Below are 24564 nucleotides of genomic sequence, written 5' to 3'. Positions count from 1 at the left end.
GGCACTGCTACATGTCAAACCCATCATAGGTGATTCCACCTTCCCACTTTCAGAGCACTTTCTTACACCGTTCCCTGATTATGGAACACTTGGACAAAAAAAAGGTGTGTTATAACCAGAAAGTACAGGCAGCACTTACAGTGGTGCAAGGCTCCATCCATACTCTGAAGTCTTGCTTTCAGAGGATTAAATGTCTGCAGAAGAATTCCATTAGCCAAATCAGTATAGATGTAAAGGCATGCTGTATTCTTTACAACTTGTTCCTGGAGACCTATAATGAGCCAGTGGACTGCATGGAAAACAACGTAACCCAAGAAACTCATGAACTACCTTATGGGCACTCTGGAATACTTGGTGGAATATCTACAAGACAAGACATTGCAGCCTCACTTGGGAGAAGCACTAAAAAAAGACAATATATGTATAAGTAGATATTTATTTGAAATTCAGTCTATTGTATTATCACACACTAGGTTGCATGTGATAATAGGTGGGAAACTATCCTATCTCAGATCGTACTTTAATAGTTTAACATAATTAAAATGTTGTATATGTAAATAAAGCAAAAAGCACAAAAGTATATTTATTTTTATTGTGTACATTAACACTTCAAAACAGTATGTAATGTGCTGGAGTGATGTATCTTCGCCAAGTTTACCTAATTACAAGATTAAATAGGACAGCTAACTATTTGTCCCATCTCTGTAAGTATCTTAAGTGTTTGAACTGCAAAAAAATTTTTTGTTTATGTGCATGTGAATTACACAGTGACAGTGTACTAAGTTTGAAAGGTATCTGCTTCACACTGTTTTTAGTGTTTTTTTTTATTTATTTTTATTTATTTATTATTTTTTTATTGTAACCATGGACCAATACAATAACAATCAGCATAATACAGCAAAACTGTCACAGTACATATGAATAACAAAACTAATTAAAGAAATAAGAAATACCAGATGAGTGACAAGGGTATTAATGTAAGCAGTTTATTCATCAACTAATGTAAACAGATTGAAAGCAGAGCAAATTAAGTACAGCAGTGGCAAACCAATGACTACTAGAAAGCGCATGCGTAGAACACGTACACCGCTCTGAAAAGGCGCACAGATTTTTCGTGTTTCAGACCTACGAAATACACCAAGCAGATAGACCTTATTAAATCGCCAAAATACAAGTCGGTGGCCTTATTCGCGAAATACGAACAGATTATACTGTTTAAATCGCCTGTAAATCAATTCTTGTGAAAACTGTCCCATTTAATTTAATTGTTTTTACGTAGCCTACAATGTACACAGAAATTGTAATGCTTGTTTCATAAATGAGGGCACCTATTTTGTCGAGCTAAGAAATGTGTTTGCCCGCTAATCTACCACTGCAGAATTGATGACGAGAAGTAAGCGCAAAAAAAAATTATTATAATAATAATAATTAACAAATTGGTCACAGCGCTATAAAAAAACAAAACAAAAACAGAAGAATCCTGATCCATGAAGCTAATCAGGCAGTTGATGGACTTTTATTTTGAAAGCAATTGGTGTCCGTGGCAGAAAGTGCGTGGCCGCTGGCTTCATTCTCCCGCATATGTGACTAGTCCTACAGTGGTGCGACTGATAGGGCGGTAAAGAGGCAGTAGAAATCGGGGTTTAGAACCGCTGCGAAATGGCGGGACAGCAGTTTCAGTACGACGACAGTGGCAACACTTTTTTCTATTTCCTCACGTCATTTGTGGGACTCATAGTCATCCCAGCCACCTATTATCTCTGGCCCCGGGATCAGAATGCGGGTAAGGCCCCATATGCTAATGCACGTCCAACTAACCGTTACCTGCGGCTTTTTGATTAACACTGATAACCAGGTTGTCACCCTTGTGAGGAGTACTTGTTGATGTTTTATCGTTGATAATTAACCAAATAAGGGCCTGCTGTAAATCTAGTGATGGTTCTAGTGTTGACACTAAGGGTTCACTAGTTTGTTTATATGTAGCATTAACAGCTGACCCCCACTCAGTTTAACTATAACAGAGGGGATCTTACCAGTATTACTGAAGTGTTATTAATGGATCATGCTGATTTGCATAAGTTAATCACGAGTATTTATTATGCTGACGCTTATTTGTGGTCCTGCACGGTTATAGAGCATCGTTATATGGAAGAGCTGAACTTCAACCTGTCATGCAGCTCAATGGAAACAGCATCATGCAGAAGCTTTTTAGAGTGTCTCATGTGTTAGGGAGTGGGTCAAAGAAAGATTTTCTTAATTTATATAGCCCCAGACCCTGCCCCCCAAAAGCATCATTATATCAGGCTGTTGGAACTGGTGTGGTATTTGATGTAACTTAAGAAATACAATGTCTGAAATAAAAGAAGCAGTTGCATACATCTGGACCTTATAATCGTAAGACTATTGTCACTAAAGGTTTTCTTAAATGGAGGACCTAAAGGAATAGATCACCCAAAAATAAAAATTATTTCATTGCTTACCCTTATGTCATCCAAGATGTTTATGTCTTACTTTCTTCTGCAGGACACAAATGAAGATTTTTAGAAGAATATCTCAGCTCTGTAGGTCCATATAATGCAAGTGAATGATGACCAGAACTTTGAAGCTCCATAAAGAACATAAAGGCAGCGTAAAAGTAATCCATACGACTCCAGTGGTGAAATCCATGTCTTCAGAAGCGATATGATGAGGTGCGGGTGAGAAACAGATCAATATTTAAGTCCTTTTTTACTGTAAATCTCCACCTTTGACCAGCCCTGACCAGTAGGTGGTGATATAATCGAAGAATGTTAATTGCCAAAAAAAAAAAAAAAAGAAAAAAGAATGTGGGAGTGAAAGTGGAGAGTTATAGTAAAACAGGACTTGCATATTGATTTGTTTATCACCCACACCTATCATATTCTTCTGAAGACATGAATTTAACCACCAAACTTGAAATGAATGGACCGACAGAGCTGAGCTATTCTTAAAAAAAAAAAAAAAAATCTTAATTTGTGTTCTGCAGCAGAAGAAAGAAAGTCATACACACTTGGGATGTCATGCAGGTGAGTCGACCAAACGTTAGTCGATGAGAAGAGTCTTGGTCAACCAAGTTTGGATTGGCCGGTTGGTCGCAGAAAAAGTCACACAGTCAGTGACGGACAGACATGATCGTTTACATGGCTGATCCATGCGGTAATTAATTATGTCGGGCTGGAAATCCAAAGTGTGGGATAATTTCGAGAGGGTAAAGGATGATCCCAAGAGTGCGACATGCAAATTATGCAGGCAAACGTTCGCCTATCATTCATCGACTTCAAACATGTCTTATCATTTGAAACATGTTAGTAGCCTGACGTTAGCCACTTAGCATGGCTGCTCAATCTAATATTAGATAACCTAGATCAATATGCGCTATTAGGCTTATCCAAGTGTTTGTGGGGAATGGGGAAGCTAAATTAGTACCTCGCTTACTGCTTGTTTAACTTAATGTGCATTTCTCTCTATAAATTAACAAAATGTTTACACATTCTCCTTGCTGGTTTTTCTGAAAACATTCAGAATCATTACCACATTTGCCGGTGTCGCTGCGGCTCTCTTTATGCTAGTGCTTATAAATGTATATTTTAAAGGCTCATTATTACGGTTCAGTATTTCTCTGTAATGTAGAACAGTGTTAGCAATGTTACTTATAACATTCTTTCTCAGCCCTGGAACTCAAACCATTTTCTGATGCCCCCCCCCCCCCAAAAAAAATTAATTAATTAAATTAATATAATAAATGTGCGAAAACTAGTCGACTAATGGCTTAAACTAACGACTACTAGTCGACTAGGAAACTCTTTGGTTGTGGGCAGCCCTACAATGTTATCAAAAGAGCTTTCCGAATATGCCCCCTATCTGCTGTTGTTCAAACTGTCAGAGAGTCCCGGCCCCAACTCACGCCATTGGTTGAATAACATTGTTGGGGTGGGTCTAAGCGGGTCACACACAGGAATTTTATAGTGCCACAGAGACAAAGCATTTTAACCTCTGATTGACTTGTTGTAGTCACTGCATATTAAGCTGGGATAGAAGGAAGTATGTGAACACTGAAAAAGTTACATCAGCTTTAAGGGGTTTCTTGCTATTGGCTGCAGGCATTTACAGACCTAACAAGTTTTTGAGAACTACTCCCAGCACACTTTAGCTACGTCTCTGAAGAGTTATGTTAAATCTTACGACTGTCCATTTCTTTGTAAGGACTTTTCTTTTTTGTGTCCAAATGGCATGATCTCAAAGTTTGCTCAAGTGCAGTGCATTCGCCATTGGACTTTATGGGATTCAGTGCCACTCCTTTGCATTTTTCTGGGTGGGTTTTGAAATGTTGCAAAATATCTGCTTATTTAGCTGTTCATGACGGTAGTTTCACCTACTTAAGAACCACACTCTTTCTAACCTGTTTTACGAGTCAGCCACCAGAATGCCATTCAGTGTTGTGTTTATTCTGCTAATGTATAGGCTAATATTGGTTTATCAGTAATAAGAATATCAGCATATTATTGTAACAACAATTTGTCAGATTTTTTTATTTATTTTTTTAACTGGAGAATGGTTCCATTGGGTCTTAAGTTTACAGTTAATTTGTGGCTAAATATTTTCCCTACCGGTCCCAAAAACACTACAATAGCTTCAGGCTATAAAAGCCTTTAGATTTGAAAAGAGATGGTTTTATTGCACAACGATTCTTCCTGTCTTGTTCATGCCTGTTATATAACAAAAGCGTTTTTGGCACACTTGCAGGCAGCTTGTGTAATCTGGTGCTGAATGTTAGAGGGGCGCACAGGAACACCAGAATCTGAATGTGATTTTATATAATTTCATGAGGTTGTTTACCCCACTAACAAAAAAGGAACAAATGTACAATGGTACTTAGACTAATATTTAAACAGTGTAATACTGACACCATTATTGTTGCACGTGTTCCGTTATTACCATGACATGAATCTGGTAATCACTGAGTAACATGGAAAACATTACAGTAGCATGGATGGTAGTGCCATTTGATATCATCACTGTACTATGGTACCACCACAGTAATGTTTTATAAGTGGCTGTATGTTTGGACAGTGGATGTGAACCAGGTGGCATGACACTTACAATTTTCTGACTGTTTTCTATCATGTAAATTCATACACAGAGCAATTACGGTTGAAGAGTTTACGAAGAGTTCATGGAAGATGTCTGTGGTATCGCCTTCGGCTTATGAAATCACAGCAGAGCATTGTTCCAACATTTAAGTGAGTGATTGTATATTGTTTGATTATTAGTAATGGTGTTTCAGGGATTATTATTTTTATTTTTTTATTATAACACACTGCACAAAGTCTTTAAGCATTTAGTTTTAACATGATTACATGTGTGGAATATTTGAGACACTGTCGTTTATGTCTTAAATCTGAATTTTTACACGTACCTATTAGATAGTCTGTCTCCATTACATATATCTACTTCATTGGACATTAGGTTACAAACTAAAATCTACTTCTCCTGTGTCATCATAGAAAAGCAGCCCTGTTGTTTGGGTGGGCAGTATTTCTTCTCCTGGCCTATAAGGTGTCTAAATTAGATCGTGAGTACCAGGAATATAACCCCTATGAAGTCCTCAACCTGGACGCAGTAAGGACCAGTTTCTTTCCTTCCCTTTGATCATTTAATTCTCTCTTATTTTAATCTCTGAAATGCTTTCTTTTAAGATTTATAGATATATTATATCTCTGTTTAGGGGGCATCTGTTGCTGAGATTAAGAAGCAGTACAGAGTGCTGTCTCTAAAACACCATCCTGATAAAGGTGGAGATGAGGCCATGTTCATGAAGCTTGCTAAAGCTTACTCAGCGTAAGAATGCTTTCACCACCCATTTTGTTCACTGTTGCACTTTTAAAGGAACAGTTCACCCAAAAATGAAAATTATCTCATGTCTTCCCAGATATATATGATTTTCTTCTTCTGAACACAAAGATTTTTAGAAAAACATATCCGCTCTGTAGGTCCATTCAATATAAGTAAATAGTGGCCAGAATTTTGAATCTCGAAACAAGCACAAAAAGGCAGCATAAAAGTAATCCATATGACTCCAGTGGTTAAATCCATGTCTTCAGAAGTAATACGATAGGTTTTACTACAAATTCTCCTCCCTGCCCAGTAGGTGGCGATATGCGTGAAGAATGCAAATCACCAAAAACAAAACAAGAACACTTGGGAGAAAAGAGAGCACTTCAGAGGACTGGTGAAAGTGGACATTTATATTAAAAAATTACTTGCATTGATTCGTTTATCACCCACACATATATCGCTTCAGAAGATGTGGATTTAACCACTGGAGTTGTATAAAATACTTTTATGCTGCCATTATATGCTTTTTGGAGCTTCAAAGTTCTTGTCACCATTCACTTACTTGGACCAACAAAACTGAGATATTTTTTTAAAAATCTTTGTTTGTTCAGCAGAAAAATAAAGTCATACACGTCTGGGATGGCATGAGGGTGAGTAAATGATGAGAGGATTTTTTTTTTCTTTTTTTTTTTCTTTTTCACCCAATTTGGAATGCCCAATTCCCAGTGCGCTTTTAAGTCCTCGTGGGCGCGTAGTGATTCGCCTCAATCCGGGTGGCAGAGCGTCTAAGTTGCCTCTGCGTCTAAGACCATCAATCCACACATCTTATCACGTGGCTTGTTGAGTGCGTTGACACGGAGACATAGTGCGTGTGGAGGCTTCACGCCATCCACTGCGGAATCCACGCTCAACTCACCACGCCCCACCGAGAACGAACCACATTATAGTGACCATGAGGAGGTTACCCCATGTGATTCTACCCTCCCTAGCAACCGGGCCAATTTGGTTGCTTAGGAGACCTGGCTGGAGTCACTCAGCATGTCCTGGGATTCGAACTAGCGAACTAGCGAACTCCAGGGGTGGTAGCCAGGCCCCAATAATGATGAGAGGATTACATTTTTTGAGTGTACTATCCCTTTATATTTAATGCTATGTTATTTATAGTGATCACAACAAATTTTTCATTATACAGTGTGTAATTAAGTGTGCATCACAATACAGTTCTTAGAAACTAGTCATAAAAACGTCATACCACTGTGCCAGAATTAAAGCCTTAACCTTTCTATAACTTTTCAAAATTGTGCAGCAGTTAAATGTCAAAGGTTGTGACATTTTTGTGTTTATGTCCGCATTGATAATATTTCACAGCTTGACTAATGAGGAATCCCGAAAAAATTGGGAGACTTATGGCAACCCTGATGGCCCAAGAGGTGAGGTGCCTTAACCTTCAAGCTTACTTTCTAAGGGTTGATCCTTTAGCATTTGTTACAATGAAAATACTCTGTTCTTTTCTCTCTCTTGTTCAGTGACAAGTTTTGGAATTGCTCTTCCTGCGTGGATCGTTGACCAGAAGAACTCTATGCTTGTAAATTCCCATAAATATTGTTTTCCAGCTGGCATGTACAATCTTTCCAATAACTGAATTGGCAAAATCTCCTTGTCTGTGCTCTTCTCAGGTGCTGCTGGTCTATGGATTGGCTTTTATGGTCATCCTTCCTGTGGTTGTGGTAAGACCGTCTTCTAGTGGCAATCAATAATTTTCGGGGGTTTTTGTACATGTATTTTGTAAACCGTATTATTGATTTCCATTGGTTAATGTAACAATGAACACTATAGTAATGTACATGCATTTGTGTTTAGGGCACATGGTGGTATCGTTCCATCCGTTACAGTGGTGATCAGATCCTGATCAACACAACACAGCTTTTCATGCACTTTATGTACAAAACACCTACAATGAACATGAAACGTAAGTGCCCCACCACCTAGCATGCATGCTTGTTCGACACACTTTTCAGGATGTAAGGTTACCTGTAAGAAAAATACTTCAGGAGGGTCTTGAGTCCTAGTCTCTCCTGTATTTGACAGGTTTGGGGATGGTGTTGACAGCAGCATTTGAGTTTGATCCTCGTAGTAACAAAGAGGCCACTATAAGACCAACAGACAACGTAGAAGTTCCCCAGGTAAAATGTTCAGTAGTTCCAAAACATACCAAATATACAAAAGTTGTGAAATGTGTTGCAGACATTTTCGTGCCAATGATTTTCGTGCATGATGAAATATCCTGTGGATGATCTCTAAGCTATAATTTTCTAATGCTTAGTCTTAAATATAATGCTGATTATGCATACGTTTTTTGCAGTTGATTCGGGAGCTGGGAAACATTAACGTTAAGAAGAAGGAGCCTCCGTTCTGCTACCCCTATAGCCTGAAAGCTCGCGTCTTATTACTTACACACCTTGCCAGGATGGAGGTTTCTGAGAACATAGAGGAAGGTATGCCTTCACACATCTTTTACAAGTGTCAGACTTTGTTCTCATAATATCGCAGAGCTTCACACCAACTACCTATCTGACAAAATTAAAAGTGACTAAAACACCTCAAAATACATTTTAGTTTTTGTTAAAGGTTCTGTAAGCGAAAGTTTCTGATCCCTGAAGATAGCACTGAAATAATTGTCCACAGATATTTCACTGGTTGCTGTGACAGCTCTAGACTCCATAAACAGCGAACAAAAATGTGTCTGCAGGCCGCGGCCTTTGCCTGTCAGTCATTTTGTGCATTCTCACAGTGTTGTAATTGAATTGGATCATTGAGGCTTAATGCCATATTCAGATTCATAATAGTTGCCAGTTGAGGGTACTGTTTTGCTACTGTTGTGTTTGACAACCATGGCAACATGCCTTAATGCTGCTCTTCTGGGGGGCCTGGGTAGCTCAGCGTGTATTGATGCTGAGTACCACCCCTGGAGTCACGAGTTCGAATCCAGGGCATGCTGAGTGACTCCAGCCAGGTCTCCTAAGCAACCAAATTGGCCTCGTGGCTGCGGTTAGGGGTTCTCGCTCTCAGTGGGGTGCGTGGTAAGTTGTGCGTGGATCACGGAGCGTAGCATGAGCCTCCACATGCTGGGAGTCTCCGCGGTGTCATGCACAGCGAGCCACGTGATAAGATGCGCGGAATGACAGTCTCAGAAGCGGTGGCAACTGGGACTTGTCCCCTGCCATCCGGATTGAGGTGAGTAACCGCGCCACCACAAGGACCTACTAAGTAGTGGGAATTGGGCATTCCAAATTGGGAGAAAAGCATTTTTTTTTTTTAAATGCTGCTCTTCTGTTTGGTGATGGTCTGAACTGTATATTTAATGTGGCAGTGTTCTGTCGAAGTCTCTTCCCCCTATGTTTCCCCTTAGGTTAGTGTTTCCCGTAGTGCCATTAAACATAGGGGGAACAGACTTCGACACTAACCTAAGGGGAAACATGGGGGAACAGAGTTCGACAGCGCCATTAAACATACGGGGAACAGACTTCAACACTAACCTAAGGGGAAACATGGGGGGAACAGACTTCGACAGCGCCGTTGAACATTAAACTTAGGGGGAACAGACTTCGACACTAACATAAGGGGAAACAGGGGAGGAACAGACTTCGACACTAACCTATATACCTATAACCTATATATACATAGAATATATAGAGAAATCAGAATCAACACTTCCAGAGGGTTGTGTAATAATTTAGCATCTATTAATTGGAAGTTTTATATCCCCTTCAGATCAAAGGTTTGTGGTGAAAAAGTGTCCTGCCTTACTGCAGGAAATGATCAATGTTGGCTGTCAACTCACAATGATGGCAACCAGTAGAGGAGGTGAGTTGGACTAAGTCTTGAACCAAGGTTCACATTAGCCCCTTTCACCCATACAGCCTGTTAAATTGCAGTAAAACTGTTGAATTCCCTATACTGGTAAATGTACCACATCTGCTATTCACATGCAATGGTTTCCTTAGTTTTTCAGTTTTGATACCATTCACACATTAGCACCAAAATGCTGAGATCTAGTTAGTTATCTTATCAGTTGACAAATTCCTTCATCCGCTTGGATGAAGAGAAGTGCTTTTAGGCTGGATTACACAAAACCACTTCTAAAATATGAGCAGAATCTAAAAATACTTGGTATTACGCACTTCCCAACTATGGACTCCTGCTTGATTTATTACAGCAGCAGTCAATCGCGTGCTTGGCAAGTACTGTGCTACCGAGGCAGATCGCTTGATTGGTTACAGCTACAGCCAGTCGCGTACTTGGCTACAGCAGCACGTGCACAGTGATTCTGTGTCAGACAGGAATGGAGCATGAAGGGTTTTGAAGAAGTGGTACTCGTGAAACTTCTCATTCCATCCTTTTCTTTAAAAAAGCAAAAATCAAGTTTACAGTCAGGCACTTACAATGGAAGTGAATGGTGCCAATTTTTGTAGGGTTTAAAGGCAGAAATGTGAAGCTTATAATTTTATAAAAGCACTTACATAAATTCATCTGTTAAAATGCACGTAAAGCTGTTTAAATTGTAATTTTTAGTCATTTTAAGGTTTTAGGGTTTGTTGACATTACATTGTCATGGCTATATATGCAATATGGCTATAATTGGCTATAACTTTACATAGAAAAGGGTAGTGATTTATCACAATAAAATCATGTTTACATGCATAATGTTTACATCTTGTGTCTATACTTTTAAAACAGTGAGTATTTTAATGTAAAAAAAAATTGGCCCCCATTCACTTCCATTGTAATTGCCTCTCTGTAACCCAGATTTTAGCTTGTTTTTTAAAGAAAAGGGGCAAATCAAAATTAATTTTGTGGTAATCAATATTATGGCACAAATGCTTTCGATTGAGCTTAACTTGTATTGAACCCCGAATATTCCTTTAGGGGCTTTGACATGACTTGCGTCAGCACTGCCGAATACATTGAAGTCTATGTAGTGATGCCAGTATGCGTAAAAAATAACATTTTCACACGTTTTTGCTTCCCAAATGATGTCATTTGAGAGTGCAAAGCAACAAGAAATATTTTAAAACAGTCCAAATTTGTTAAGATATACTGAATCTCATAATTTCTTTTAATTAAATATTACCTTATCGTTTCTAAGTATGCAGAGACCCCAGTTATTGAACATAATAATAATATTCACCAAGAAAACGCCAAGATATCAAGATAACGCTAAGTCCAATCAAAGCAATTTTCTCCAGTTTTTCTTTCTCTCTCCCAAGTACATGTTTTCAATGTAAACATGTTCACATCTCCCGCTTTCTTGCATGGCAAACTTGTAAAATCACCCCTCCGTGACACTTACTGCAACGCTTGTCATGTGGAGGGCACTTTATGCTGGCGTTGAACAGAGCGTTGAAACCACGACTCAACTCATGTAAAATGCGTAATACAATAACAAAAGGACGTTATTGAAACTCATAAATATTATCAGGCCATTATTGTTGTCTTTTCTGATAAAAGTCATGCTAGGCTGTTTAAATACTGTAGGAAAATGTTAGATCTGCCTTGTTCTTGTGATTCTAAAACATTCTACTGTCAGTAGATTTGAAGATATATACATTTTAATAAAGGAGACAGTAAGGACATTATTGGACTATTGTCATTTTGGATAAAGTCTTTCTCAGCCGTTAACAAACTGAAAGAAAAATTATAGATCTGCTTTGTTCTTATATAGTCTCTTGGTAGTTTTGGGACATGAACAACTCAAAATGATTCAATGGCTCACTCAAAGCACATAAGACGCTCATTTGTCGCCACCTAGTGGCATCTCCCAGAAGGTGTTGCTGAACTAATCAGTTAATAAAACTGAATTTTTTTTTTAAACAAAAGCAAGCCACACCAAAATACCCTTTATTTTTTGCAGCTAATTATGCACTATTGTGCATTTAATTTGGTATACTTGCATCATTAAAATAACTGGAATTGGTGCTTTTAGCTTATTCTTTAAAAAAAAAAAAAAAAATATCCCTGGAAAAAAAATTTGTCTCACCTTTTTCGCCCCTCATTAGCTTGCATCCTTGTAAATGGATACTGACAAAAACTGGACATCACACACTAAACGACTGAGGATCCCTTTTCCGGTGATTGATTTCCATTGGCTGCTCACCGTATAACTTCAGATTTGAGTCGTACACGACGAGATTTCCTCTATTGTCTGCTCTAAATTATCAAACATTTAATATATTCTCCAACTAAATGGAATAATGTCACTATATGTCCAATTTCAAGACATTTTGTTGGACTCCAGAGGAACTGAATCATCTCCGTCTTATGTCAGTGCGTCCCGTCCTTGTACGCACTCAAACTGTTAATCTTATGCCTCTGTTCACACATAGCATCAAAACTGAACTTTTCAGGTTATGTTACAACTTCTCATTCAGGGAAATAGCCAGTACAAAATGTACCGGTATTTTCAAACGGGTCGTGGTCACACATGAAACTGAAAATTGCAGTTCATTTTTTTGGAAAAGGCTGTATGTGTGAAAGGGGCTATTTTCATTAATATATGGGTAGCACTCGATTTTACAGTACTGTTGTACATTTACTTACTATACAATTACAACAACTACAGTAATTACGAGGTACTAACCCTTAACCTAACCCCAACCCTAATCTTAACCCATATTAAGTCATGTAGTTTATGATTAAATGATTATGATTTTAGCTGGTGTTTGTTTTTATAGGCATTCGAGCTCCTAGGCTGACTTCTATAGAAAACTGCATGAAGCTCTCTCAGATGGTGGTTCAGGGACTGCAGGAGGCCAAGTCTCCTCTACTGCAGCTGCCCCATTTTGAAGAGGAGCACCTCAGATACTGCATCTCTAAGAAGGTACAACAACCACTTTTTACTGGTGACATATATGTAATACAAGTTGTCGATTGGCAAGGAAAATTAAGGTGAAATAAATACACCTAATTATATTCCAGGATGCTTGCTTAAATGAAATCAGAAGAAAGTGCCTTTTAACTTAAGTGCTTCAGTGACACAACTTGTCTCATTAGGGAATACAAACGACCTTTTCAAATAAAAAATATTAACACAAGAGAGTTGTTTGTACTAAAAACAATTTAACAATAGACTGTCCTATTCCAAAAAGTGTTTTTTTGCTGCACATTATTCAAGTTTTCATAAGCCAAGAAAAGACCATTTTCAATGTTTTGTAATAGTTTTTCCTGCATTTGGATGCAAAGCTGTCATACTACCAACAGTTGAACAATTAACTGTTAATTGAAAAATTAACTTTTGACAAATTTTTCCACATTTCTGAATATGGTTCCTGCATGTTCCTCTCTCTCTCTCTCTCTCTCTCAGTATAAGGTGCGGACGCTGCAGGATCTGGTCAGTCTGAAGGACTCTGACAGGAGAAACATGCTGAGATTCCTCGGGGAGGAGAAGTATGATGAGGTCATGGCAGTCCTCGGGAGCTTCCCTTACATCAACATGGAAACCAAACTTCAAGGTGAAATTGCTCAAAACTCAATAGTTCAAGAATGACCATTGCTTGGAATTTGATTGGAACTTTGTGTGTGTGTTTCATCACTCCATAGTGCTGGATGATGAAGATAGCAATAACATCACAGCTGGATCCATCGTCACGGTTACGGTCACCTTGACAAGGAAGAGAATGTCTGTAAGTAGCACATTTACTAGAATGTCTCATAGGCCACCATCACCCATTCCAATGTTGAGTGAATGTTTAACTCATACAATAGCAGTTGATCTGTTGTATGTATGATGTGAGATGATTGTCATGAAATAATACATGTTGTAGTAGCAGCAGGCATCCACAAGATGTCAATGCTGAACATGTGTGGTTTATCGTTTAAGGATCAGTTATAGAAAGACGTGTTTTGATTTCTGTTACCAAGTTGTATTATTTCAGAACAATCTGTAAATTAATTCTTAACACAAAATAACAATACAAAAATGTTCTGTTTAGGAGATGTTTGAGAAAGAGGAACCACCGCAGCCTACAGAGGACACTAATACAGAGGAGGTGCTGATTTGTCTGCTTTTAATTATCTGCACATTCATGCAACACATTTTCAATCACAAATTAATGATTTTAAAATGCGTTTGCACTTAATCTTGTTACTTGGTCATTGTGTATAGGTAAACTGACTATTGAATAGTTGAATGATTACTTTTTTCATTTGCAGCAAGGTGATGTCAAAAACAAAACAAAAGTTTGGCAAAACAAGAATAAAGGAGCTAAAAAAGCCACCAAGTCTAAAAAGAAGAAACTGACTAAGAAGAAACCAGTCACCCAACAGCAAACAAAGGGAGACAAGGCTAAACAGGCCAATGGGAATGTGGCAGGAAATGTAAGGAGCCAATTAGAACTCTGGATATGTTTGACTGGGTGTCCTTTTGAGTTTGATTTAATATAAGTGCTGTTATTTCCTTTACAGGAAGTTGCTGCTGCTTCAAAAGAGGAAGAGGATGAGCTCTCTGATAAAGGCAGTGAATCAGATGAAGCGGAGGGAAACAAGGACTCGCCCAGCGAGAGAGATGAGGAGAGTGACAAGCAGAGTGACACTGAGGTGGACGAGATTGCTGGAGACGATGAGGAGGTGTTTTTTTGCTACTGTGTATAAATTGTTGTTCTTGTTTTATTAGCTGTATATAGTATAAAGTTATCAGTCAATTTAGTACTGTCACCCTAATTGAGATCTCCATTGCTTTTGAGCTAGAGAAACTGCAATTGCAGCATTAAATAATACTTACATATTTAAAAGGATATTCGGCCCTTTAAATAGCTATAGTGTAGTTTGCTGCTTTTTGTAAGCAGCTTAAAGTGTAGCACCCTTTTTTTTTTTTTTTTTTTTTTAAAGGGATAGTTCACCCAAATATTATCTCATTATTTACTCACCCTCATGATATCCCAGATGTGTATGACTTTCTTCACCAGAACACATTTGAGATTTCAGTTTTTAAACTCCAAAAATCACAGACAGTCAGCAAAAACGTCATCCATATGACACCAGCTGTTAATGTCTTCTAAAGCGACACAATCGCTTTTGGTGTGAAAAAGATAAATATTTAAGTACTTTTTTAACTCTAAATTATGCTTCCATTCAGCAGCGGTATTGCGCGTGTGACGTAATCGCTTTGGCATTTGAAACACGTGAGAACTGAGGCATTGTATCGCTTTAGAAGACATTTCATTTAACCGTTGGAGTCGTATCAATGACGTTTATGCTGACTGTCTGTGTTTTTTTTTGGAGCTTCAAAAGAGAAATCGCCATTCACTTGCATTTTAAGGACCTGCTGAGCTAAGCAATTTTTCAATTTTTCTTCAAATGTGTTCTGGTGAAGAAAGAAAGTCATAGACACCTGGGATATCATGAGGGTGTGTACATAATAAGGGAATTTTCATTTTTGGGTGAACTATCCCTTTAAGAGGGTAGCTTGTCAATAGTTTAGCTACTTTAAACAATGAGTAGCCTTTAGTAACTTTTCTAGCACTGGACTGCCTGTGGCAGTGAGGGCAGTACAGTTTTCTATAACCAGTATGTATATCCTGTAGGAATGGGAGGCCCTACAGCAGAGTATTCAGCGCCGTGAGAGGGCACTTTTGGAGACCAAGTCAAAGATCACACACCCTGTGTACAGCCTGTACTTCCCTGAGGAGAAGCAGGAGTGGTGGTGGCTCTACATTGCAGATAGGAAGGAGCAGACACTGGTGTCTATGCCCAACCATGTTTGCACACTCAGAGACACAGAAGAGGTAAGGTTGCAACCACCAGTTTACTGTTTACCACAACTTATTTATTATTGAGGAAGGAAAAGAGTGGAAGACATTGCTTTGGTCCTCAAAAAATATTTTAATTGGTTCTTTAATTGTGGTAGTTAGTTGTGTCATGCTGGGATTGGGTAATATTTTTTACCCAAAAACATTTGGAACGATTCAAGAATTTCTGTCTATTCATTAGGTTTTTTATTTTATTTTATTTATTTTATTTTTTTTAGGAAACCAACGCATTTAGAATCAGAATGCATTATGCCAAAAGCAAATGACTGTAATTTATTGCAATATGGTGTGCTGTCATTTTAATGTAGTAAAATGTAAGGATAATAAACGTGTGTGTGTGTGTGTGTGTGTGTGAGAGAGAGACAGAGAGAGAGAGATGTGTTTGTGTGACTGGCTGTGAGTCTCCTGCACAGCAGTTTTCCCCATAGCCTGTTGCCAGGCAACCTCCATACTGCAGTCTCTGTCTATTTAAGGCACTGGTTATGAGGCAGCCAGACACCCATCATGATTCTGTCTGACATAGTGGGTGCTTCCTCTCTCTGAGGAGCATGAGAATGTAAGAATGTAAACAAAAGGGTCATAAATCTCCCCCACATGTCAGAATTACTCGTTGTTTGCAGTCGTATTCGATTTTGCTGTGTTTGCAGATGTGTAAAGTGACCGATGTTTGTGTAAACCTCTCATTTGTACCAGGTTGAACTGAAATTCCCCGCTCCATCCAAAACCGGAAACTATCAATATTCTGTGATTCTCAGATCAGATTCCTACATGGGATTAGATCAGGTCAAGCCATTGAAGGTCAGTTTGTTTCAAATCTCACTTTAGAAAATGCCCTTTCCTACTTTATAAATACACTGGTGGCCAAAAGTTTGGAATAATGTACAGATTTTGCTCTTATGTAAAGAAATTGGTACTTTTATTCACCAAAGTGGCATTCAACTGATCACAATGTATAGTCAGGACATTAATAATGTGAAAAATTACTATTACAATTTGAAAAAAATGTAACTACTTCAAAGAGTTTTCATGAAAAAATCCTCCACATGCAGCAATGACAGCTTTGCAGACCATTGGCATTCTAGCTGACAGTTTGTCCAGATACTCAGGTGACATTTCACCCCACACTTCCTGTAGCACTTGCCATAGATGTGGCTGTCTTGTTGGGCACTTCTCAAGCACCTTACAGTCTAGCTGATCCCACAAAAGCTCAGTGGGTTAAGATTCATAACACTCTTTTCCAATTATCTGTTGTCCAATGTCTGTGTTTCTTTGCCCACTCTAAACTTTTCTTTTTGTTGTGGCTATTTCTTTGCGATTCTTCCCATAAGGCCTGCACCCCTGAGTCTTCTCTTTACTGTTGTAAAATAAACTGGTGTTGAGCGGGTAGAATTCAATGAAGCTGTCAGCTGAGGACATGTGAGGCATCTATATAGAGACTCTGATGTACTTATCCTCTTGTTTAGTTGTACATCTGGCCTTCCACATCTCTTTCTGTCCTTGTTAGAGCCAGTTGTCCTTTGTCTTTGAAGACTGTAGTGTACACCTTTGAATGAAAACTTCTGTTTTTTTGGCATTTTCAAGCATTGTATATCCTTCATTCCTCAAAACAATGATTGACTGATGAGTTTCTAGAGAAAGCGGATTCTTTCTTTTTTTTTTGTGCCATTTTTGACCTAATATTGTCCTTAAGACATGCCAGTCTATTGCATACTGTAGCAACTCAAAAACAAACACAAAGACAATGTTAAGCCTCATTTAAAGAACCAAATAGCTTTCAGATGTATTTGGTATAATGGCAAGTGATTTTCTAGTAACAAATTAGCAATTTAGCATGATTACTCAAGGATAAGGTGTTGGAGTGATGGCTGCTGGAAATGGGGCCTGTCTAGATTTGATCGAAAATGACTTAAATAGTGATGCTGCTGTTTTTTACATCAGTAATGTCCTGACTATACTTTGTGACCAGTTGAATGCTACTTTGGTGAATTAAAGTACCAATTTCGTTCCAAAACAGCAAATCTGTACATTATTTCAAACTCTTGGCTGCCAGTGTTTGTTTGTTTATTCCATCCATCCATCAACTGCATGCATGGCTGAAATGTAAATTTTGTTAAGGTAATTTCTAGAGCATTTGTGACCTTTTTATTTTTATTTTTATTTTTTTAGTTGGAGGTTCACGAGGCGAAGGCCATGTTGGATAACCATCCACAATGGGACATCCCAGAAACTGAGGAAGAGGAGGATGACCAGGAGGACAGTGATGGTATTGAGGAGTCTGAGGAAGATGATGAAGACAACGACTAAACCAACCAATCAATTCATAGTGCAGCTCACACACAGTGTGCCCACTCATGTTCAAACAAACAGACCTACATAGCCCCAGACCTCTGCAGTCTTCATGGCCACCACCACGACGTTGACACCCCACGTTCCTGTTTAAAACACTCATGAATCACAAATCTGTCCAAACCTCTTATTTTTCCAATCATAAGACTTGAGAAACTGTTAGTTATCTTTCCCTGCATTCATCCAGTCATTATCGGTGGGCTGTCTGAATGATTGTTGGTGGGGTCCCACTGTGTGTCAGATTCCTCTCCACTTCACGAAAGGTGTCTAACCAACCAATATGTCAGAAAAATAAAAACCAGACTACGGTTGAAAAATCACACACCTTATAACTGTCATTTTCCAATGTCACAGTGAATTCTTTAAGGGTATTTTCTACCTTTATCATTTTTTTAGTTTTATGTAGTATATTAGAATTCAGATTTATCAGCTGTTCCCACTTTTACATGTGAAGCGTAATCTGGAGCAAGTATGAACCACAAGGACACGTGTGTGGGCGTACTGAGCTTGAGCAGGAATTGGGGGGAACCACTGTGGGTTGCATTTCAATTTGACTCCATGGTCATGAAGTCTGGAAGTAAAGTGCTGTACATTTATAAATCTCATCTCTTTTAACTTCTTCCAACTTCTCGTCACCAGTGCAGGTTATCTCAGCCTCACAAAGTAATAATGACTGCAGACATTCCACAGCCAGGTCTACAGTTTAGTCCTGATTTAAGGTCTAATGTTGCTTAAATGGCTATACTGCCTTTCCACACAAGGTTAATATTAGGCTGCTTTCTTGGCACTCATGGATACATTTGCATTTGATTCAATTGTAGTGTTTTTTTTTGTTGTTTTTTTTGGAACCCCTTCTAGGACAATTTCAAATTTTTATTCCAACCCCCTCCCCCATTTTCATGTAATTATTTGACTGACTTTTTGAACTGGAAACAGGAAATCCCCCACGGTTGCTGACTGCAACTGTTACAAAGACACAGTGTCTGTGGTAGACTCTAGTTTCCTATCTGTTAGACTAATCCATTATCTGTTGGCCATAGGGCAACGATAAACAATTTTTAAAAAATGACTTTAGAACAAAGAGTTTCTCTGTTGTTTCCATGGATCCCTTGGCCTACATGCCTCAATCATAGAGCATAGTTTAGAATGTTTTTTTTTTTTTTTTTTTGGTCTTACATTCCACTCAAAAAAATATGAACACCTTATTCATTGTACAGATATTTTGAATGGCATCAAATAAGGTTCCATCCTTTATTGCAGATGATCTGTGATACAGAAGCACCAATATGAGTGCAGGAAAAAATTGAGGGTTTGCTTTTGTTTCTGTAAGTTTTTCTTCATTATTTTCTTTTTGTGGGGGTAGGGGTGTTAACAAGGCTTTAAAATAATCAATTTGGCATCTTTGTGGATGTGTGTATTTGCATCCCACTTAAATGTCTTCTTTTTTCCACCAGTGGAAGGTATGATGGCTTATTGAGGGCGGTAATGTAGTGGTAGTGCAAAAATTTATTTGATCTGTTCTTTTGTCAAGCAGTGGGAGAGGTTAAGCCAACAGAGGTGATATTATTTGAAATGTAGAAATGTGTATGAAATGTAATCTCTCCATTCATTTTAATTACCCCCCCATTAGCATTTGCATAATGCAATCTTTATTAACAGAGGAAACGGTTATTCTGGCTGCATGTAACATATTCACTACCAGTTTTATAAAACAATCAAGGTTTTACAGATAAATAGACATTTTAGTATTATAGCTCCAACAAAGAATGTAGCCTCAGAATTCATGTTGTGTACTGAAAGTGGTGATTCAAGTGCACAGAAGTCTTCTCTTTCTTTCACACACACACAGACAGATAGACTCACTGGCCAGAGAAAATGGTGAAATTGCCTAGGAAACATATCTGCCACTTTTGTTTACAAGAAAACTGTCATTGTAAATTGAAAATATATATATTATTTGTATTTAAATAATTTCAAATAAAATAACTTTTAAAATGACTCTTTTTGGTACCTAAATACATAAATAATTTGGGGTTTTGGATATTTTTAGCCTCACACTTATTGATAAACAAATACAACATGTTTTTTAAGAACTTTATAGACTAGACTAAGCTTTAAAAATAAAAAGTCAATGTCCTATCCATTATTTAAAGAGCCAGTTTCTGCAGCTTCAGCTGGAGGCTAGAAATCAAGTATGTTATTTTACACATACTTATTATTGGATTCTTGAATTTGCAATTTGGCCACTTTGAAAGCTTTCATTGAATTGTGAATTTGCCATATTGAATTAAACGACTGCCTAGTGCTGCTGAATGTTTTATGTCTGTATTTTGAGAAGTTCTCCAAGCCTTTGCATCTCATGAGTTTGAATGTCGATTTAATTTTATTTAACAGTCCTGAGTGTAAATATGTTCCATAATTCTTAATGTTTATGGACATTTATCGTCACCGATGAAAAATTGTTGCCATTAGGAGAAACTGAATTATCCAAACAAACCCAACATCTAAACCCAACACTATAGGCAATAACTTCAAAAAAATTTAGCCTAATGTTGACTAACTAGATTCGCTCCATACTTGTGATGCGACACTGATTTTGGTGGAGATGTGTGGCTTATGTGCGTCTAGTGTCGCGTAAACTCAAAATTGTACCGTATTTTACTCACGTATGAATGACATGCTTTCAGCCTCGTGCTACACCAACATCGAAATAGATTTAAATAACTGTAAATGATATTTCTTTACTAAATGAATCAAGAATAACTGACAACTTAATGCATAAAATTATGAAAAACAAATTGTAGCATTTTCTCATTCTACAAAAAGTTTAGTGAGTTTCTTCCACAGAGTTGGTAAAACATTTAAATTAACATTCAGATCAGCACACAATTTAAACAAATTACCACCAGTATGCACGGATCCATTTTTAGGCCAGGATTTTATTTATTTTTTTATTATTAATATTCTTTTTTAATTCTGGAGGGTCCACTTTTTCTAGAGGGATGCGACAGAGAAGGTTGTAACACCCAATTAGCAAAATTCTGATTTACCATTTGAGTAAAAATTTACATTTAACTTAATAACAAAGATTTATGGGATCAATGTTTAAAAAAAACAAAAAACGAAACTAATAAATCTCAAAGTTTTTTATTTATTTATCTTATGTAAAGGGCTGTTTCTATGATCTCTGTTTAACAATCTGTTTCATAATGACAGTTATTTATAAAATTACGAATTACAACGAGTTTTACGTATGTTGTTACTTTTGAGTGTCTGGACAATATAAGAAACAACACTTTGAAAATTCGGAAACGTTGCATTTTTTTGCACGCAGCCTACACACACACACACACACACACACACTGCATTATTAGTGGAAATAACCTGATAGGAAACATTGATTAGAATAGCCCTGAATCCTCTTAGGAATTACATTAACAAGCTTTATGTGGGTTTACAAGTTGGCTGTTCCGAAACCCAAGAACCGAAGAGAGATTTCTAGCTCAATATACAGTTTCAGGGGCTAATGCAGTATTTAGGCAATAGATTTTTTAGGATACAGTCGGATATCCTGTGTGGATGTTTTACTCGCCATAGTTTTGCATACCTAGGCGAAATAGCGTATATAAACGTTTCACCATGCCCCCGTGCCTTGCCATTTAATTAGATCCCCTGGGTGCGAATCAGCTTGGCACAGTCTCTAAGTGCAAGCGAAACCGGTTGTTTGTTTGTTTTTTGCTCCGGGAACCCTGGCCACGATCCTCGCGCGACTTCACTTCTGCACCGGCGGCGCGGGAAGAAAATCGAGCCCGCAGTCCAGCTGCTGCTCTTGGGGCAGTTCTGCACGACTCGATCGGATAGATGACGATCTAACTGTTCGGCCGCCGACAAATGCAGAGGTAAATGATTTTGGCATGAGCTCATTTACCCAAATGGATCTTTGCTGATCTCAATGTCATTTGAAACTGGAAGTTCATCGAGGCAAAAATGAAATGGCCACAGCAATGCTGTTTGGCTGGTGATTAATCAACATTTTCGGCTATAATAACTTATACTGTTCGGTGACTGTCGATATTTTTTATCAGACGATCAAAGGGAATGCATGAAGCAGTCAGTCAGAACTCTTTTTCACACTAATGCTGCGCACAGGTAATTTATTTTAAAACGTAGCCCATCTACAAATCTCTGAGATACTCATCGGTTTAGTCGTCAAATAACAAATAAAGCATTTTTTAGGACATTATTTTCCACCATCTACCGCATAGGAAATTTGAGTGATTTTATTATGTGTTGAGTCAGTACATTTACCTTAGCTGAATGTTTATATATTAAAATCGTAAAGAACTCTTATTTATTTATTTATTTTTATTCGTGGGGTTGTTTTTTAAGTTATGGTGTTAAGATCCCCTGGGACAATATACCTGCCCCACCTGTGCCGCCACTTGTTTTGTCGGCATTTTCCCTAAAGCCCTGTTCAGCCTAGGAGTCAGATTTGTGATAAAGAAATGTGAATACAAGTTGCACTTTCAGGTAAGTAAACATGCTTTTCAGACCAAATAAAAATGGGTACATTTTCAGAGCCATTTCAGGGCTATTAATTTCCAATTGTTGATCAGCTTGTAGATTTGACATCATGAATCAAATTGTCATCATTATGGGATATTTATTAATCCTCCAGCAGGCCTAATGTTTATGGAAATGAGCGACTTCAACACACACCCACACACACACACCCACACCCACACACAGTACAGTGGTGTGTGTATTAACAGACCCCCAGGCAGTGTGTCAGAGTGAATAAGTGGATACACACAGACTTTATTATTGGTCCAAATAAGCCACTAGAGATGGGATGTGTGAAAGTGTGTGTGGTTACAAGGTTAGAAAAACACACTCCAGTCACAGAGCACTTCATGGTCATGCAAAAAACAGCCCTGCCCTTTCAAAGTTTGTGGTATGGTCCGTGCTAGGAAATACCACTGCAAGATAGATAAATAAATAATTCAGTACAATTCAATAAAGATCTTGTGGAGTCTGTCACACATGGCCCTTTAAAATTCACACTCCTCCCTTGGTCTGAAAATTGGCCTGAAATAAGACATGATTGTTGTGTAGTGGCTTCAGAAGTGGCTAATCTTTTTGTGGTATAGGTAGAGTGCTTTTCCACGGGCCAATATGAGCTTGGCGATTTTCTGAAGTGATTCTTGAGAGTATGATTATGATTTAGATTTAGCTGGGTGAAATTTGAGATTAACCGCAAGGTCATTTAGATGGGTTTCAGCATCCATTTACAAGACCTTCTGCACCTGACCATTCAGTATTGCCATTGCTAGACCCTGCCCCTTTTTTTTTTTTTTTTTTGTGATTGCGTCACTCTCGCTAACCTTTATTGAAAAAAAATTCACCTCAACCATTCAGTTGAGACATATTGTGCAATATATTATATCATAAAGATGATTTTTAACTTCTGCTCTCACTTTAAAGTATAGAAGTTTAAAAAAAACCCAAACAGTATGATTCACTGATAAGTCAAATTGGGGGTATGGATTTCATTATCATGGGCCAGAAAATGAGTACATCAGAGCTGGGATTGGTTCACAGTGTTATCAAAAGTCTGCTACCAAAACTATACTGGTTGAGAAAACCAATTGCAGCTTCCTCCTTGTACTTTTTGCTTATTGCCCCATGGCTCAATTCCCTAATTTAAACTGAGATATTCAAATATGTCTCCTATTGAGGATACAAGTAAAGTAAAGTAAAGCTAGAGGGAAGTGTATCTGAATATCGCTCACCAAATGCAGTCCAGAATGATATTCAATCATCTTGGTTTTTTGCTAAAAGTGAGAAGAAAGGGCTTCTCACTTTTAGCACAAGACGTCAGAACGAAGTGTTATTTCATTTAAGTAGTAAAAATAGGCTCATGACTGTACACTGTCTGCAGTGTGTGTACCTCTTCTTTAATACAACATGTCCTATTTAGATTATCATTGTTTTGCATTTAAATGTTATTTAAGGATTTTAATGTTTCAGAATGATCATTTGGCGGTGTCTCTGATTTCCTCTTTTGCTTTTGAAGTAATTACTCATGGGGAGCCTAAGCCTTTTTCAGCCTACAAAGCACAGGGGCAAATACGAATAAATATGATAAAATATGGATGAATGCAAATAAAGCATTGGCCAAGTGTAGCCCTCACTAAAAGGATTATCTGAAAGGGCAGCCATTATTACAGGGGGAGCTGCTGGTCTGCTGTGGCAGCAATGCATGAAAATTTCAGTGTGCTCATCTCTGTTTAATGTATTATAGGGCCTACAATAACTTAAAGGAGAGAGAAAGATAGATTTGATTTTTGATCATCAGCCGGCTCCCATTACTCTCATTAAACAGCATAGGAATGATTAATTATTAGTGAGTACTCCGACCCCTGGGTGAAATGACCTTGTCGATTCCACCTGTCACTGTTTGCAACCCTTTGTTGGACTACTATACTATGTTCCCCAGAAGTTAGCTCACTTGCACAAAATATGCAAAGACCAATAGCCACATTGATTCAGTTGTTAAATT

General features: G+C 38.0%; 2 protein-coding genes across 3 annotated transcripts in view; both read left to right on the top strand.

Moving 5' to 3' along the window:
• The first annotated feature begins 1564 nt into the window (after window positions 1-1564).
• LOC127416271 (translocation protein SEC63 homolog) lies at window positions 1565-20000 on the top strand. Its single transcript, XM_051655518.1, has 20 exons — window positions 1565-1783; window positions 5159-5258; window positions 5523-5637; window positions 5744-5856; window positions 7222-7283; window positions 7380-7438; window positions 7530-7580; window positions 7714-7822; window positions 7942-8036; window positions 8216-8348; window positions 9625-9717; window positions 12585-12730; window positions 13214-13361; window positions 13450-13532; window positions 13842-13898; window positions 14062-14226; window positions 14314-14475; window positions 15432-15632; window positions 16350-16454; window positions 17823-20000. Exons 1-20 carry the CDS (start codon window positions 1660-1662, stop codon window positions 17958-17960), a joined length of 2259 nt encoding a protein of 752 aa, XP_051511478.1. The 5' UTR covers window positions 1565-1659; the 3' UTR covers window positions 17961-20000.
• A 1396-nt stretch (window positions 20001-21396) lies between these two features.
• Window positions 21397-24564, top strand: part of LOC127416426 (sex comb on midleg-like protein 4) — a 33384-nt gene continuing 30216 nt past the window's right edge. The window contains exon 1 of one of the 2 annotated variants that reach the window (XM_051655786.1): window positions 21397-21901. The gene's annotated coding sequence lies outside the window, so the exon portion shown is untranslated. The remainder of the gene's footprint in view (window positions 21902-24564) is intronic. The other variant, XM_051655785.1, reaches the window with a different exon arrangement.

Source organism: Myxocyprinus asiaticus, chromosome 25, assembly GCF_019703515.2.
Source record: "Myxocyprinus asiaticus isolate MX2 ecotype Aquarium Trade chromosome 25, UBuf_Myxa_2, whole genome shotgun sequence".
NCBI lineage: Eukaryota > Metazoa > Chordata > Actinopteri > Cypriniformes > Catostomidae > Myxocyprinus > Myxocyprinus asiaticus.
The sequence above is the reverse complement of the archived record's forward strand: the minus strand, read 5'-3'. Positions and strand labels throughout refer to the sequence as shown.